An 18,894-nucleotide genomic window follows, 5' to 3' on the forward strand; every position below is an offset into this window, starting at 1 on the left:
AAGATTTAAATCTGAAATTCGTCAGATATATAAATTTAGATTTTTTTTCCGAATTAAATAAAACATCAAAATTACCTTATTCTGAAAGCTTTGCTGACTATGGTTAACCAAAATAGGCTGCTGGCTGTTGAGCTGTTCATCCCTCTGCTGTTTGTTCTCTAGACTGTTCCTTAGCAAACTTAACACTCTTTTGTCAGCGCCAGTGTTGCTAGGTTGATCCATCGGCTGGCCACCGGGCATCGCGCAGAGAGAACTTGCCGACTTCTGAAGTGCCTGACGGTAATTCGAGTAGATCGGTTGAGCGCCGCTTAACTGCTGCGGCAAGACGTGCATGTTTGCATTAGGTTTCGAGATTGCCGGATGATTATACGATGAAGGTGAGCTCCGCACGATTTTGGACTCCGGATAAATCTTCTTATCACAGTAAGCCGATTGATATCTAGATGATTCCGACGCGGAATAGCCGCCGCTATCGACTCTTTGATCGTAAACACCGGATGTCACTAGAGTTCCGTTCGGTAAAGGAACTGGCAAACTCATCTCTTGTCGTTTCTGCTGTTCGTTCAGCACGCTTCCAGTTGACAGCTTCGGCTCAGCGATCTGTTTGTCGGTACTCGGTACTCGCCAAGAGACTCTAGGCTGCTTACTGGGACTTCCTATGCCATAGATTGCTTCTCCGGTCCTCTTGAATGGCATACGTTCACGTTGAGAGAACTGCTGATCGAATTTGACCTTGTTATCGCCTAAATAATATTTGTTGGAGTTGGGCGTGTAATCCTGCGCAGGCAGTGTAGACGGACCGACCCGTGATGGGTCCATCATCGGGGAATACTTCGAGAATCTTGAGGACATGGAATCATTCGTTTGGAGATACGACGCAGACGAAGCGGACGATGATGAAGGCGGCGGTATCGTCAAACCGTCATATAGTGACGTGGGCAGTGGACGTTTCTTAAACGTGGACATGTGAGGCAGTGATGCCGAATTGTTCGCGTGATGAGACGAGAGAGGCTGAGCGGGCGGAACGTACAACTGCGTGGTGCTCCTACGAAGAGGATTCTCGTGGTGCGATTGATGGCGTAGTGGCGCCGAGTTGAAGTCCGGCAGGAAATCGACCTTGGGTGCACACACTGTTTGTGGTGTCGATGCGCGAACACAGGTCACGGGAATGGAATTCCTCGAGCTATTACTCGAAGGTCTAGAGTCGTATGACGAAGGATATGACGGCTGAGCTGGTGTCGATTGATGCACAGCAGGTGGAGGTGGCATCGATCTATTCACATTGCTCCTGGTCGTACCTAAATTCGAGCTACTGACATGTTTGTCAGTGCTGGTAGCTTCAAGATCGTCCTGCGCCGTGGAATCGGCCGATGTTTTAACTGTTTTTACAGATAGATCCAAAGGTGACTCCCTCTTCCGAACTGCGCTGCTTGGCGATGGAGAAGCCATAGCAGCGGGGGCAGTTTGACTGCTGCTAGACGATGCCGAGTTTTGATAAGGAGGATATTCTTTGTAGCCATAATTTTCGGTTGTTATTCGCGTTGGCGGCTGATGATGATGATGATGTTGATGATGATGATGAGACGACGATCCCGCCGCTCGATCCGACTCGTCGGAAGACTGATACGCGTGGATTGTTGAAACCGAGGACCTCGCGCTGCCAATACCATCGTGACTGATAGAAGTCACTGTGGTGCTGCTGGTGGAATTGCTGCCGTGATGACTAGGCGCAAGCGTAGTGGCGTATGACGAGAGATAGCCTTGTTGGCCGCTATATCGAGTGCTATACGTCATATTCGTCACGGTGGTTGTCCTGCCATTCACCGGTATCGCGTGATTCATTACCGAAGTCGGAGTCATCGGATATTCGAGTCTCTGCGCGGGCATCGCCATCGACGAAAGTGTCGTTGGTGGTATTGCGGCGGGCGCCACTTTATTGTTAACGTTCGTCGAATGTATTCGTTGTCGTTGCACCATTGATTGCGCCGATTTTTCCAAAAATTCTCGCCTGTTGGAATGATAAGATGAAAGAGCGGCAATGGGTGGCAGGTTGTGCGTGTTGCTGCTCCTTTGCGCAGATGAACGATGCGTAGCATAGGGTGCTGTAACATCTATCGCATTTCTCTTCGTCATTTCCGCACCATTGTATATGGTATGCTTGCTGCCGCTTTGCTGATAGCTACTTAGATTGTTACTACTAGGTGTGCCGGGAAATATCGTCTGCGGCGGCACTAGCATTTGTTGCATACCATACGATTGACTGTGAGATCGGCCGGATTGAGAATAATAAGTATTCCCTTGAGCCTCCGATTGCGAGCTCTTCTGGAAGGAATGGTACGAAGATTGGGATGATGGCGGCGGTGCGAAAGGCAAGGGCATCGTCGTGTCACGAGCTGTCGCCACGTAATTCGTTTGATAATGTTGAGAGGTGGCCGATGGCAAGTTGTACGAATGCGGCGTCGACCTCGACGAAGCCGGCGGTGGCGGCGGCGGATAGGTCGGCGAGTGTGGCTGAAAGCTGTTGTGCGGAGAAGGTGTATGATGAGGAGATGGAGATGCATGCGGATTGTGTAGATTGGACACATGAGGCGACTGCCGCTGCGGAGACGGAGTTGCGTGATGCGGCGACGGAGTTGCATGATGCGACGACATCTCGTGATGCGGCGACGGCGTTGTTCCCACATGGTAGCCGCTCGGTGGTGGCATATGCTGCTGCGAATGGTTTATCGCCGCGGCGGAAGAGGTCGGCGTTGGAGCACTATGCGTGGGTGGCGGTAGCACGCGATTTCCATATGAGGAAGCGTGCGAACCGTGTGGTGACACGTTTATACGACTAGGATGTTGCTGCTGCAGCGACGACGACTGTTGCTGCTGTTGTTGTTGATGGTGCACCGAGGAGACAGCGGACGGCGACGGAATGTGCCCCGGAAGATTCTGCGATTGCGACTGCGAAGGAATGTAACTGGAGGAGGAATTGCCTGCAGCGGGCTGACGCGGACTGACCATTGACGATGAGGAAAAAGGAACGGTGGAAGAGTGCGCATCCGAGCTATGCGATCTGTCATTGAGACTCGAAGCAGAAGCTTGCGCCAAACGATGGGCCTGTTGCTGATATTGATTGGCGGAACGGTAATTCTGAGAGGAAGAGGAGGAGGAAGAGGAGCCGGATCCATATACATTAGACCCGCCAATAGGATTCTGAACGGACGGCACATTGTTGCCGTAAGTGCCGGGTACTCGTTGCTGTTCCGGCGGACAGTGTCCTTGAGCGACGATTCCGGACGACGACGCGTTGTTCTGCTCCATCGGTGTCGGCCTTGTGCTCGGTTGTTGAACCGTGCTTGAAGGCTGCGCTACGTTAGCGGACTGATAAATGGAACTCTGGGAGTATGGAGCCGGTGCACATTTCGTGATATCCGGATGATGATAACGCGGATAATATTGAGTCCTCTGCACAACAATTGGTTGTGACTGCCGATCATTGTTGCTCGCGGTCTGATAAGTCGAAACGGAGTGTGATGAAGAAGAGGCGAGCATTTCCGCCGTGTTAAAAGATGATCTGCTAACGCTGTTGAGTTGCTGATACACCGGTCCCGGGGAATGTGGCTGAGGTGGTTGCATCTGATGCAAATGTGACGACACGTTCGAGGTTGAAGTATGCAACTGGTGATGATGATTATGATCGCTGGAGGACGGGGTAGACGAAGACGATGACGATGCTGGTGGTGATCTCTGCGAGAAATTCGTTGACGATGCGACGATAGAGGCGACGGCGGATGAAGAGGAAGAGGACTGATGATTAGAAGGTTGCATTTCGGTTAAAGTAACGGTGCCCGAGGAGGAAGAACTGGGTTCCATGGCGGAGCTTTCATCCCCTGGTCTCGTGTCCGAAACTTCAACCTTGGTCGGCTGCGGTGGATAAGGTTCCACGTGCGGATTCCAGAAACTAGAAGCGGAAGCAGCATTACTGCTCTCCACCGACAACGACGGTCTGACGTCAATGGGGTAACGATTCGACTCCTGGACATTGCTGCTGCTGTTGGCGGAAGTCGAGTTTGACTGAGTCGGCTGCGACGCATCATGATCGTGCGTCGATGTGGACGAGGCGGAATTCGTGGAGGATGTTGCGTGGAGATCCACTGATGTAGCTGCGCCACCACCTGTACTCGGTACAGGCAGTCCCTGGAAGTACTGGCGAGCCCCCTCTAACACGTTCGTGAAGCTCACATCCATGTCACGCCAACTGCTAATCTACAATAAAAAGATAAATACGGATTAAAGGATCGGTCGAATTAGCATATAATACGTGTATATGCTTACATAAGTCATTATAATCTATCTATCAAATATAATTAATCCTAGAAATACATAAAAAATATTTCCTTTTTCGTCGTTTTATATACAAGGATCATTTTTAAATATTATTCAAAGTCAAAATTTATAATAAAAAATAAAGTCATCATTCATTGAATTAAATGAAATAAATTATTGAAAAGATTCATCGACCACGACAGATTTAGGGTTATACGATCGGGAACTTCCAAAGTCGAGTCCGAAGGGGCACTTCTCTCTGGGGATTACCGAATCGTTCACACGATGCCGTCGACCCGAGAACAGACCGGCAGCGGAGGAGAACAAGGCCGAAGCATTAATCTTCATTGTCTTGTATTTGTCTGTTACGAGAAGAGAGCAGACGTACACTCCTCCCTATCTTTTTCGTCTTCGATCTCCACCGGGCAACTCCGATCTCGCATTATTAATCGCATGGCATTGTGAAAGATAAGATCATTTCTTGGGCCGTAATCTGCCCAGGGAGAGACAAAGATGGCAAAAGTAGCTGATTAATATCTGACGACGACTAAAATATCCTTCGACTAGATTCTCTAAGCATCGAAGGAGATGAGAAAATCAACAACTATTTCCGCATTCGTTAAAAATTCGAACCATTTGACGATGTAATATGTCACTGTAATATATGGATAATGTGCAATATAGATGTAAGAGAAGATATCGCGCGAATGAACGACTCGACGTTCTCGACTTTTACCGATAACCGTTTTTTGTTTGAGAAGAGCGATTTTCGGGACGAAGGTGAGGTGTATCGCGCTTAGCAGTAGTTCCAATGAGAGTTTCGGTTATCATAATAGGGCTGCGCGCCGTTATTACCACTACCATCGCCACGAGGCAAATAGCCTCTTCAGCGATCGGCGAAGCATCGAAGACCCCCGCCGTCATACTCTACTCGAGGCAGCCAGTCGCCTGTAATATAGATCGCTATCGATCGAACCAGTCGAGAAAAAGAGAGAGAGAGAGAGAGAGAGAGAGAGAGAGGGAGGGAGGGAGGGAGGGAGAAAGAGAGAGGCTGGATGATTCAGTTCGAGAGGTTTCGATGTGTGCTAGCGATCTCGTACCGTGGCTCATTGAGACGTGGAAAAAGGGGCGCAGAAGTTAGATATCGGAAAGCTGTAAACATATATAACACGAGAAGCCATACGTACATGCTGGCGGCATGCATCGCCGTGTCGAAGGCACGCACCAACAACATCAGAACATCACCAACAGAGAAAGTCCCGACTATCGCATACAATCGCAATAATCAGTGAGAAAGCGAGACAACAAAGCGCAAATATAATTGCGAATATTGATACAAAGATCAGATTACACGTATCGTGTAACATTCGAAACAGCGAACAATCGCGCCTCAATTTTATCTGTTACCGGAATTAATCGTTATCATAAATGGCTGATAAAAAAATTATAAAAGACTGTAAAAGAATTTCTCAGGCCTTTATGAAACTTTTTCGTGAAAAAGTGCAAAAGTGAAAAAATGCATCTTAACTCTCTTATATTTTGATGAACTCTGCTAATCCGTTTTTTTCACTTTTTTATATATTTACGTGTTACAATGTTGCAGTAAATGTATTTCTGGTTTCCTTAAAGTTTACGACTTCGTTTTTTAGCGTTTATAATTCGTTGTTCTATATATCATTAAATATAATTCATAAATCTATAGAAATATTGAAAACAAATTAATCATTTTATCCATGCAAAACTTCCAGACATAGATTTACAGAAATTTATTAAATTATCTATAAAAAGAAAAATAATTTCGATAGATTTTAAATCAAACTATAAGGCTTTATGTATGTTAAAAAAATAGTTTTAAAATTTCTCTAAAAATTATCTCGAAAGAAAAAAAAAATTTAATCAAGCATATTAAAGAATATTTTGAGAAAAAAAGTAGATATCTATAGAATCTATCTCAAAGATACACCTTATATATCCAAGAATTAAACATTGCCGGACCATTAATGGGGTGGAAAGTGTGGAAAGTTGCGGGACTCTTTTTGGAGCGTCGCGATCATGCCTATTGACTAGATTCGCGAGCATAACACCGAGCCTCCATCACGCTCGATGGAAATGGCTAGGTGGGAATCAATATCGCGCACCCTTGCCGAGCAACCTGAAGGGTTGCCGGTTTGGTCCCCTTCGTGCGCCAGTCAAAGACCCCCTCGCGCCCTTCTCCTGCGATCCGTCCCGTCGCTTCCATCTCATTCCATTCCCGTCCCGTTCTCCATTACATTCTGTCCCGTTACCGAGAGCACACGCTCGTACGTACACGATCCCGCTGATGTTGTACGCGCATGGGGAAGAGATAGGTGGGGGAGCGAGGGAGGTGTATGTGGGCGGCGGAGGGACGGTTTAGCTGGAATTCTCACGATTTCAAGCATGGCCGGGCCACTCGATAAGGCTACACCATAGGGTAATAAATATCCAGGCTAAAGCAGTGGCTCCGACGCGCGTTTCGGGGGTTTCGGCCGAGGGCGCATTTACGCTCGAGTCGCTTTAAAACGAAAAGGCTACCCTTCTCTTCTCCCGATAAGATCCGCGACAAATGGTGCCCCCGCTCTCCTTTCTCTCTCTTTCTCTTTCTCCTTCTTCTTCTTCTCCGTCTCAAGAGACGAGAGCGATGAAATTATGTGGTGCACGTGGTAAGCAATCTCCGTAAATACCGCGGCAAGTGATCGATCATCGGCGATATCCGCGATCCCGCACTTGAAACGTTTCTAGAGGAATGTCATTCGTGATTGGCCTACTTCTCGATCGCAAGCATATATTCACCTCTGAGAAAGGGCACATCAAATGTGTATCTATTGATTAAACTAAATAATGTATAGAGTGATAGTATATAGAGTGTAAAAGGCGTATCCTCATAATTAATATCTGTAATATATTAATGCTACTGTTTCAGAACAGAATTATCCATTTACTAATTAATAATATATTAATATTATTATCTCAGAACATTTGCTATTTATTCAAATCTATCTATTTGTCACGTGCACAAGATGAAATTGGAATTACAAAAATGAGATATAATATACCAAAACAAGTTATCAATCTTTTTGACAATTCTATATTGTATATGACGACGGCTAATTTTTTATTGGCTTAAAGTATCAAATTCTTATTTTACATCTCTATCACCATTACATCGATTAATTTGATGTTAAAGAGAAGAACACGTTCGCTCAGATTGCAAGTTTGTAAAATGGAGCACTTGAATCGCGCGGACCAGAATAACGCACAAAGGTCCGGAGTTTACTGGTGGTTTGCAGGCTGACTGTAGATTCGACGCCAAGATAATTCGCCGGCGCTCGATTAAAAGCCGCGCGACCAGGCAACGGAACGAGGCGGAAGTATGAAGAGGAGAGCAAAGTATGAGCAGGAGAGAGAGAAAGAGAAAGAGAGAGAGGGAAGGAGAAAGAGACAAGAAGAGAGAGATGAAGAGTAATACCTTAAGCAGAGTTAAGCCACGGCTTAAATGACGACCACGATGCCGCAAACGCGTTCTTACCTACCTATCTCGCTCAACCTCCAGTGAGACTAACGAAATCGTTCGCAAACTCTTGTCTTAATCGGTTCAAAACTCGACCTATAAACCGTACCGCACATATCGATCAAATTCTGGATTTCATTCCGTTATGATGAATTATCGAGGAAAAGAAAAATACACGCATTTTGTCACTTATATTTCACTTATATTGTAAATTGTTTTTCACTTAACGAAACTGATTTGAATCCACAAAAAGAATTTTTTAATACGTGTTTTTAATTGTGTAATCATATCTTAAATGATTTTCTAATCTTATTTCCATCAGAGATCTTATTTATAACCAAAGTATTATTATTATCTCTTATCAGAACATCATCATATCAATTACATATATTACATTTTTTAATTACGATTAATATTTAATTAACAACGTAATGTAATAGAGAACACAAAATCATGCGCGAATTTGATAACATTTAGTGTAACGTCGTGATAAAAGGTAACATACGCCGATAATAAAAGATATATATTGCTATGCACATGATTGATAAGATCGACAAGAAATTTACAGCCGTTTGCCCAACCCCGTTTTATTCTTACGATGACACAATGCGCCTGTCTTATCGCGATAACTTCCGCTTTCGTTTACGAGAAACGATCAGCGAAATTTCAGGATATGCCAACTTTCGCCATCTCGAGAGAATTATGGCATCCAATGCAGTTAGTCATTTCTTCCCGGATCTCGGAGTTCTCCCTTTCTCTCTCTTAAAACAAAAAGCAGAAAAAAAAAAGAAAAAGAGAAAAAACGCAGTCGAGAAAACGGAGATTTATTCCAGAATTAAATACCTCGAACAAATACGCCCTCGACTCGCCGGCGAGCCCTTCTTTCTTCCGATTCATCCCTTGACCTCGTTTTCCTGGATCGTGCTTTTCGACTTCATTGACCCGTTAAGCCGATTTAAAATGTTCTGCCTTTAATCCCTTGAGGAGAATCGAACCACATTTTATGTCTCACTCTCGATACATCGAAAATTTCACTTTCCCATTTACGGGTTCGTTTCGAGGTAACAACAGGTGAGATAAGAGACAAGATGATTTTATAATAAACAAATTAATAATCTTCGATCGAGAATTCATATTCTTTACGATAAATGCGCAGTGTTTATATTTAATTCGCTTAAATTAATACAACTGGATTATTAAATAAAGGATATATGTATATAGAATCTGTGTGTGTTTTTTCTTCTTAAATAATTTCCCTTTTTATATCAAAATGTCTTCTTTTTATTAATTTAATTAGAAATATATATAAAATTCTGCATCAGAGATATATATATAATACGCAAATCGGTCGATGCCTCTCAGCTTTGTACGATTACACATTGCTCGTAACAAAATGAATAACATAACATTCCCGAAGAACGATTATGTTCACAGACGCGGCGTCTCAACCGAGTGTGTGAACAGCAAGACGTAACGAGGTCAGGGAAGCCAAAGGGGAGCTACAAGACGTAACCCGCGTAATTCACGGCGGAGCCGCAGGCATCATAAGGAGGAGCCGGGACGAGAAAGCATTATTCCCCTGGAATCTCACGCCGATAAAGAAAGAAAGAAAAAAAAAGAAATAGAAGTCGGTCCGGTTTCAGGAAATTATCTCGCTAAATGGATCTGCTCCGTCTTTCTCGTTTATTGCCATCCAAGCTTATCTCGATACGTCGTATCGAATCCTCTCCGTCTCCTCTTCATTCTACTGCTTGAAGAAATCACGCGGATATGATTGATACGAGAAAAATGCATCGCATTCCAGATACAGCTCTCGGAAAGTGTAGCATAACGCATCATCTTTCTACATGAAAGCACTCGTCTTTTTATACTTTTGTCGTGCAAAATTACGTTGTGAACTGAAATCTCGCACGTATTCGCACAATGAAATTTTAAAAATTGATGCAGAAAAAATTGAGGAGTTGCTTGTGTTGCTTAGCACTTATTTAGAGAAAGTTGCTTGGTGCAATCTTGTTTAATGAATTCTCATCTCTACGCTAGACAACTATTTGCTGAACAAATTCTTTTTCTTGTCGAAAGTAAGACGATGTAGATATCAGCGGTTCGAAACTTTTCAATTCGCGAGCATTCCTGTATTTATGTACATGTATAATATGAATGTAATATCTGATATAAATAAGCGTGATATAAATAAGCTGACAGAAATAAGCAGGTCATTAATTTTCAAGATATCAATTTTCAATTCTAAATATGAACTCTTTTTTTATATGTATTTATCCATCTATTAAATACGTAATTTTTGAAAAGCAACATTTTCGAGAAATTACATCAATTTTGAGTTTAAAGCGACAGATTTCAAAACAAAGAAATTGTTTCAATAATAGCTAACTTGTCTATAAATCTGTACAGTTAGCGGCTCGTTATACATATACCCAAACGTTAATGTTTCTCACTCAGAGAACGACTATTGGCTTCTGTTCAGCCCAGTACAGTTTGTTCAACGAGTTTCTCATACCTTGCATATCGCGCAAACATATTCTCTCACTCGAATAAAAGAAAAATTGCGTGCTCCAAAAGCTTACGATGGTAAATAATTCTGCTCACGATCTTTAAAAATCCATAATTCATCGAGGTGTGAACATACTAAAGTAATGCAAATAACAGAAACGTTAACTTTTGTATGATGCAGATTTATCAAATGTATTTTTCAATAATAATAATAATAAATTTGTCAATTTTTTAGCCATCTATATACGCGTTTAATTATTATTATTATCAATTTAATTATTAATTTATTTACTTGTAAATATATTACCGTTAACTTATTTTTATATCTATTAATATATTAGCCTGATATATACTTTTCTATAGAAGACATTGTGTGATACACGTGTAACATAGCTTAATCGCTGAAGTATGACGCTCTAACTGCCAACACGAGGGTTAAAACGCGATCGGGTGCCAACGGCAGTTTTGTCAAAGCTCCAAGTAGCGCAAGGACATTCCGGAAGTTGAAGCATATGGGCGAATGAGGTGACACGTGTTGCACGTGTTGGTCAAAATATTTTTCGGATATGTATGTACTCTATTTTCACAGCAAATTCACATATAAAAGTTTTTCAGTTATGCACAGTTTACAATTGCAACGTATGTAATATGATGATCGTTATAATATCGCTATCTCAAAGCGATAATAAAACTTGTTTGCAGTTTTTCATATCGTGAGATATAATTTATTGAAATATAATTTAAGTTTGAAATTTTAATATTCGACGGCTGTCAATTTTGCCTTGTATGCAAATAGACTTTGTATGCAAACAAATAGACTCTTTAAAATAAACAGTTCTAATTATTAATCAAGTCATACTCAATATTCTTACTGTTTCTATGTTTATTAGAAGTATCAATAATGAATTATGATAATTGATAAATTATGATGTTATGATAATTCCGTTTGCTTCATATTTATAACATGATGCACTCATTTAAGAATAATGAGTTAAATCAGACATATAAATCTGACGCAGTTTAATACATCTAAAACATTATAGCAGATACATTTTAAAATTCAGATTTAATCTCATCAAAATTACAAATTGTAATTCGTAAAACTGCTACATCAATGGTATAACATTGTTACAAAAACTCGTTCTTCTTTAAACGCCAATTCTGTTTCATCGATGCACATTCGTCTTTATAAAAATACATAAAAAGCGAGAAATTGTGCGAAACGCTGACTTTATAAAAAATCCAAAAAAAAGGAAAAACAATGCGTACAATGTTGGTCGTAATATTACAAAGAGCAGAAGAGGAAAAATCTGCGCGAGCGTTGCCAAGAGGCGCAGCACGCGTGTACTTTCTAAAAAAAAAAAAGAAGAAAAAATGTTATAAAAAAAAAAATCATCCAAGAGTCGGGCGGAATTAAAAATGGCGCGAAAGCGACAAAAGAGTCGGTACTTATAATTTTTTTCTCACTTATAAAAAGTTTCGAAAAAAAGAAAAAGAGAGAGACAGAAAATTTCATCATCGTGCAACGATACTTGAGTCTGTATACTTCACTCGTCACATCGAGAGATCGATCGCGTCATAAAATCGTGAATTTTCAGGCTTCTTCCGTCGAATTTTTGCGGACGCCGCAACAATTGTACTCGCAAACATTAAATAGCAAAATGAAAATAAAGAGGAGTTTCGTTATCACGGATATTATTACTATCTATTAGATTTCTGTCACACGTAATTGTCTACACAATTATACATCTATACATACATCTTGATAAGGATAAGTTTTCTACTGAAAAATTTTTCTCGAATAAAAATATATTATAAAAGTGATAATTTATTCACAATTAATCCGCCTGAAGAACGGAGTTAATCTCGCGGACGAAAGAAATTCGACGAGCGACATTCAAGCGTCGAGCTGTGAAGTCTCGAGTCGCATGAACGAATAATTAAATCGTAGTTTGCAACTCATTTGTCGAAATCTAGATGAAAGAACGGAGAACGCGGATAACAGCGATCGTGAATGATTCTCAAGGACTCTCGCGGTGTCGCTCCTTCCCGTCGGCGATGCAGGTAGCCGACGAAGAAGCGCGGAACGACAGCAGCTGTGAGTTTCTTGCGACTAGCCGGAGAACAAGCTATACCGTTATGAATAAAGGAGGTTGAGAGAGCCGGAGATCGAACGTGTCGTGTGCCGCATTTCCTTATCCGTCGTCTCCGATATTGCAATCACGAGTAATTTAAATGTATCCTGTTTATCGAGAGGAAAAATCGAATCAAAATCCCGGGCTCGAAAATTCTGAAAAAATTTATTAAAATATTTTAAAATTTCCAAATTCGAAAAATAGAGAAATATAATGTGTTGCACATATTAATTTAATTTATATGCAAGTTGATCGTCTCAATTTTCTTAATTTGAAGCTTAATTACTAAGATATTTAGTGTTCAAATTTTTCAAATTTTTACGAGATATAATAAAGCGGACATCTCTCTCACGATTTTTATAAATCATTAAATACTTGTCACTCGTTCTTTCTCGCAACGATAGCGAGCTATAATGTCGTCATATTATTGCTGGACGTAAAGTGTTGTATGTCAATGAATTAATTAACTTGCCGAAAACAAGAGAAAATTGTGGTAAGCACGATTGAAGTCGTTGTTCTCTTAATTTAGCAGTACTCGTTGGAAAATTGCGGACAGCCAAAGTGGAATAAAATAGTCCCGCACACTAAGCGAAACAAATGTCATTAATTACAAATGACTGTGCCTCTCGCCAGCGGAAAACGTTGGCCGAATGATCCCGGTAATAATAATCTCAAATCATTCGTCATGTTTAATGTGTTAATAACAGCGAGCTGATTGTACCATTTTTGAGATTATTAAATATCCATTTTATCGCGACAATAATTTTAAGCACATCGCATGTCCTATTTACGTGTATTATATTATTATTCGTGTGTTTCTTCTCACAAATCACGTTATATCATGAAATAAAATACGAGCACCAATGAATACAATCGATATCTCGACACGATATTATTGAAAATTTTATTTAAAATGAAATTAATTATTATAAATATATATTGTTATGCACAAGCGATTCAAAAATAATCCAGATTTTTTTCAAGTTGAATAAAATATATCAATTTCGTCGCAAGCAGTATAAGTGCAATCTGTTTATCGTAAAAAGCTATCGTACGTAACTTTATGATAAAAAAGTATAATAAATCACACATTTTTTTATTCGCGCAGAACGAACGTTTACATTGACATTTGAATATCAACATATTTAATGGAGTAAACAGTATATCGGCGACGATGACATTGCCACCTCGAAATCTAGTTTTCATACTACGCCAGGTTTCGTGTCCGCTCTACTATAACGGCAATTCCTTTTCCATGGTGGCAGCTTCCAGCTACAACCTCCTCACCCTCGTGAAAGACGGGCGGTGCACAACGCGGAGGGCGGCTAAATAGAATTAAGGCGAAATGGAGCAACGTAAAACTCGACTTCCGTAACATGCGGGAAAAATAAAGCGAGAGAACTCGCTCACTCCGGCAGAGTACGTGCGACGTTAACGAGCAACTGGGTAAACCATGTAGTTATTGGCCGTTTAACTTTTTTTTTCTACACTATATGCAATTAACTAACTTTTAAAACCATCCTTTATCCGTATCCAAAAATTATCGAGGATCGATCGGATTCTCGTTAATAAAACGTCGGCTTCAAACTCATCATACGATGTATCTTTTCAGTTTCCGATATATAACATATATATGATACATAATGTGGAATAACAACAGTTTATAGAAGACTCTGTCCAACAATAATAGATAAAAATCGAAACGCCTCGATCACAATGCATCAAAACAACCGGCTGGTGGTTCGAACATTCGCAAGTTCTACATTCTGTTCGCTGACTGGGCGAACTTTGCGAATGAGAAAGTCCCGTTATGGATATGCCTTCCGGTATATCCGTATGGAACGCCAAGCGAATTTACGGTTATTACAATCAAAGCTATAAGACAAATATCCATTTCGTTCGAAAAATGAAATGATATTATATATTTGTCGATCTATAATAATATATAATAAAAATTTAATTTCTTTTTTTTTTAATGTTGACAAAAATATATTGTTTTAAGTTCTCGAGCACAGAAAAGAAATATTTAACACAATTAATACTTCGAATTAACCATGATTAATTAAATATATTTAAACTGCTGATGCGTTAAAAAAATTAAACACGCGATTATAATGAAATGGATGAAAGTTTCGTGCAATGTTATTATCGTTCATCTTTCCTCGATCAGTTCACTTTGAATCGCAATAGTTATTTTTTTTCCTCAAATACAATTCATATAAATAATCTATTCAAATCCTTCACGATACGCCGTTATCTCTGCCGACTAGCTGGAACGATTGAGACGAGAATCTCGTCGATATCTATGAAGCCATTATCTCTGCCAGTTAGCTGGGACGAAAATCCCGTCTATCTGAAAAAAGCGGATCAGTCGGCAAGCCGTCGTCAGCCGATGGACCGCGCGAGAGCTCGGACGCGTTCATTTAATTTCCTGCCGGCTACTCCCACGCGTGGAAACGGCGTAGATATTGGCGCAAAGCAGCGGCTCAGAATAATTAGATTCAAGGCCGCGCTCTCGGCCGACACAATATACCTCGCCCACTTAACGCACTGCAACGCGGCGTGTGTCTTTCCGCCGTTTCGCTCGACGGCGTCGACCGTACGCGTGCACCCACATTTCCGCTCGCGCAACTTCTCGTATGAATGAAAGGCGCGAGATGTGCGTTTTCTCTCGAGAGGTGCATCCCGCGAAGAAGATCGCGAGCGTGATAAGATGCGTCGCGCTACGCGCAGCGGAAGTGTTTCAACCTCCTCATTCAAGTAGAATATAAGTGATTTCTGAGCATCTTTTGTTATGTCTAACTTTATTCGAAGCACTTTTTTCTATTTCGTTTCAGCGGACTATCTTTGGAAAATATATATTTGTATTTGGCTATTGTTATAATTGCATAAGTAACGATATAAGAATTGAATAAAATATAAATAGCACTCTTCGTTCTCTCTCTGCAGATGTTTAATTAAATAGAATTTATTTCAGTTTTCCATTTGTGCCAGTTTCTGGAGCCAGCAAAACCTTTCGCACAATACTTTCGTAAGCGCGATACAGTGAATTCAATGTATGAGGCGACCCTGTACGAGAATTCTCCCGTGCGTGATCATAAGGTATGAGTCTATTGTTTGGAATATAGCACGTATAGTAATGCGAATTACTGGCGTGGGATTAGCGGCTGAAAGATATGTCGGAGCGCGTAATTGACTTTCACCGTGAGGGCGCATAATCGCGATTTACGAAGACTCGAGTACAAAAGTACCGTAGGATTGCGGTTGATGTAGATGTAGAAGAAAGTCCGCGAACTTGAGAATGAATATGAGATTGCCTCGAGTGTTTTAAACTTTAAATGATCGAACTTCCGTATTCGCGGATGTAGATATTTGAAAGGAGATTGTTTCGATACGCGCGAATAAGATCGAGAGATCTTCGCCGTGAAATTTCCACGGTGCTACTTGATTTCAACGATACTTCGTAAATCTCCTTTATGACGTCAATAGCGTGCAATGCATCCGCGCATCGTTCATATCAAGAAGATTTATTCAAAGAGATTCACGAAAGAGAAAAATGATTTCGCGTTTAGATGAACAACGTGATGTTACGAAAATCAGAATCAGAATTGTTTGGAATTTTCACGGAGCAGATGTTTTGCATCTTTATATTCTGTTGCTTCTTTTTTGCACGTGCTAAGATTTCTTAGTTGATGCTTCTACACTTTATGGAAAAATATAAGGGATTTATCGAATATCCGACGAATGATGCTCTTCTCAAGTGCATTAATGACGTTGTGGAAACGCAACCGCGAAAGGAGAAGGGTCGCGCAGTAATCATTCGACATTCGGGATTGTAATATCCATTAGACCTTCCGATATCCGGCTAATCCATCTCCCGCGGCCATTTTCCCGATTTACATACCTTCCTGGCTTTCTTCCACGACGGCGAGCTCGTTTGTCTCGCCGTGCCGCGAGAAAAGCGTCGGGTTCGATCGTATATCACAGCGGTGGAGGAGAGGGCCCCGGCACCATTCTCCGGCATGCTCCGGGAATATGGAGATGCTACGATAACCCCGCATACCGAATTACCTGCGAGAGAGGTCTATATATCCAATGTGCGCGCTCCGCCGAGTGCACGACGTCACTTCTCGAACCGCCGTCGTTTCATCTCGTTTCGTTTCACGGCGGTTTATTAGCATAAAATGATTGGCCAGCTTTGTAACACAATGTGATAAAATAAGGACAAACATTTAATTCTCCAGTCTTGTTACAAATAATAATCTCGATAATATTCTTATCGTATACTCGAGATCTCTAGTTTCTGGACGCGTATCGTACCGTTATCGTCGGGCGAGCGCCTTTATGATTCTTTATTAAAATGTAAAGCTGTAAATTTCTATTTCCACGCTTTTAACCTTAATCCGACATTTTATGTTCGAGATTTTACATTAAGTACATTATATTTGTGGAAAACAAATGGAATAAAATAAAATAATAAAATGAACAGAAAGAGGAAGAAAAAGAGAGAGAGAGAGAGAGAGAGAGAGAGAGAGAGACAGAGACAGAGACAGAAAACAAACACGTGATTAAAATCAAGTTACGAAACTGTTTATCAGGATTGCATTACTCTCAATTCGAACGGAGGCCCGGCAGCTGTCTGCTTCGAGGCGCATCCGCTTCCACTTTCGCTACGACTTCCGACGAGAAGAAATTATGCTAACGCTCATAAACCGCTGTCGGGCATGCGTCTCGTCACATGGATTTAATTAAATATTTGCATTCGGTTTAATCCGCTCCCGTTCCCTCTGCTCTCTATCTTCCCTTCGTTTCTCTCGCTTTCTCTCTAGGCGACGTTCACTACTAAATGGGGATTGAGAAAAGACAGAAGAAAAGTAGAGACTAATCGTCGCGTATTTGTATCCGGATAATCGTGCGTCACGCGTATTCATTAGTCTTTGTTAACTAGAATGACCGCGAAAGAAGTTATGGGGATAAGAGAAAGAAAGATAACCCTCTTGCGGCCACGATTTTACTTCGACATAATTGACGGATGATAAATGACATTGTAAAGATAATTTCCAACAAACGTAATGCTACATATATTTAACTACGATAATAAAGCAGTCTCTCTTTTAAAGTTTGAGATGATCATATATAAAAATGATTCGTTAAATGCAGCATTGTCGCGAATGATTGCAGCAAGCAGTCAATCAGATTATTTAGCAATTTTTAATTGTTATTTCATTATAAACGTAACACGCGGAAAATTAGCAACTAAACAATAAAAATCTAATCCTGCGCGCAACGAAAAATTGAAATCGCGCGGTAAACATACATGGCTCGATTTTGCCTTAACGAGGTTTCGTAAGTGGAGCAAAGAGTAGAGAAGCGTGTGTTTCAAGGCTCGCTGTATCGTGTTGTAACGGTCGACGAGCACGTAGTTACAAGCTAATACGACCGATATACGCGGGTGTAACGTTGGCTGGGATACGATCCGTGTAAAGGAAGCCTCGTTGTGTCTATTTTCTCTCTTTCTCTCTCTCTCTCTCTCTCTCTCTCTCTTTCTCTCTCGACGACTAATAATAAATTGTATCTATAGAGAGTAAGTCAGAAGCCCTATGTGCGTTTTATCGCGACCATCACATAATTTTTTATCAAGTTATTTGAAAGAGACGAGAGATAGATCTCGCATAGTCATCAAGTGCAGATAAAATGCAATAAAACGCAAAAGTCATAACTTGCTCGTTCAAAATTGTATCGTGGCGATCAATGCGTGAGTGAATTCGTTGAGAGGAGAAATGGCAGTCCTGACACGAGAAGCGATCCTTAATGCTTTGGCATGCGATACATCACAAATTCCGTTTATTTAACTGATCATCAACAACTTTGCGCCGCGAAGAAATTCCTTTCGCATGGATAGATGTGCCGAACCGGCGGAGAAAGGGCGAACCACGCGAATCAAGTCGATTCGCTTCCTCGAGACTTGTGAATAGCGATAATTTACAGGCGTGAGATTTCTCTGCATTTAATCGCGTATCATTGGCGTACAAATAACACACACTTAGAGTATGCAATTGTACAAACATAATGCCATGGAAATCAATAATCTGTCAAATTAATTCCAGTCGAATAACCCATTAAACCTGTTCTCGCGCATTATTACGATCATGGGAAACTCAATGCCAAATACAGTTACCAGATCTCACTTGAGAGTCTTAAAAATGCACGCACGTCAATCAAAATTCTCTCTTTTATAATAAAAGAATCTTTCGGTATACCTTCGTGTTAAAATATTTTCTCTCAATCTACTAGTGCAAAGTAAAGTAACATCTGCATGAACTTCTTACGCTCGTCCAAAAGCCTCATTTTTCACGTCAGCGGCGCGAGGATGCATTTCTCGAGATGTAGTGTCGAGATTTAGTCTCGAGA

The 18,894-nt window shown here is 41.1% G+C and overlaps 1 protein-coding gene across 5 annotated transcripts in view; it reads right to left on the reverse strand.

Moving 5' to 3' along the window:
• Positions 1–18,894, reverse strand: part of LOC126859005 (serine-rich adhesin for platelets) — a 163,632-nt gene that overhangs the window by 8,805 nt on the left and 135,933 nt on the right. For all 5 annotated transcript variants that reach the window (XM_050609833.1, XM_050609835.1, XM_050609837.1 and 2 more), the window contains one exon: positions 76–4,251. In XM_050609833.1, coding sequence (XP_050465790.1) covers positions 76–4,233 — 4,158 coding nt within the window. In that variant the 5' untranslated portion in view covers positions 4,234–4,251. The remainder of the gene's footprint in view (positions 1–75; positions 4,252–18,894) is intronic.

This window comes from Cataglyphis hispanica, chromosome 2 (assembly GCF_021464435.1).
Source record: "Cataglyphis hispanica isolate Lineage 1 chromosome 2, ULB_Chis1_1.0, whole genome shotgun sequence".
Classification (NCBI taxonomy): Eukaryota; Metazoa; Arthropoda; class Insecta; order Hymenoptera; family Formicidae; genus Cataglyphis; species Cataglyphis hispanica.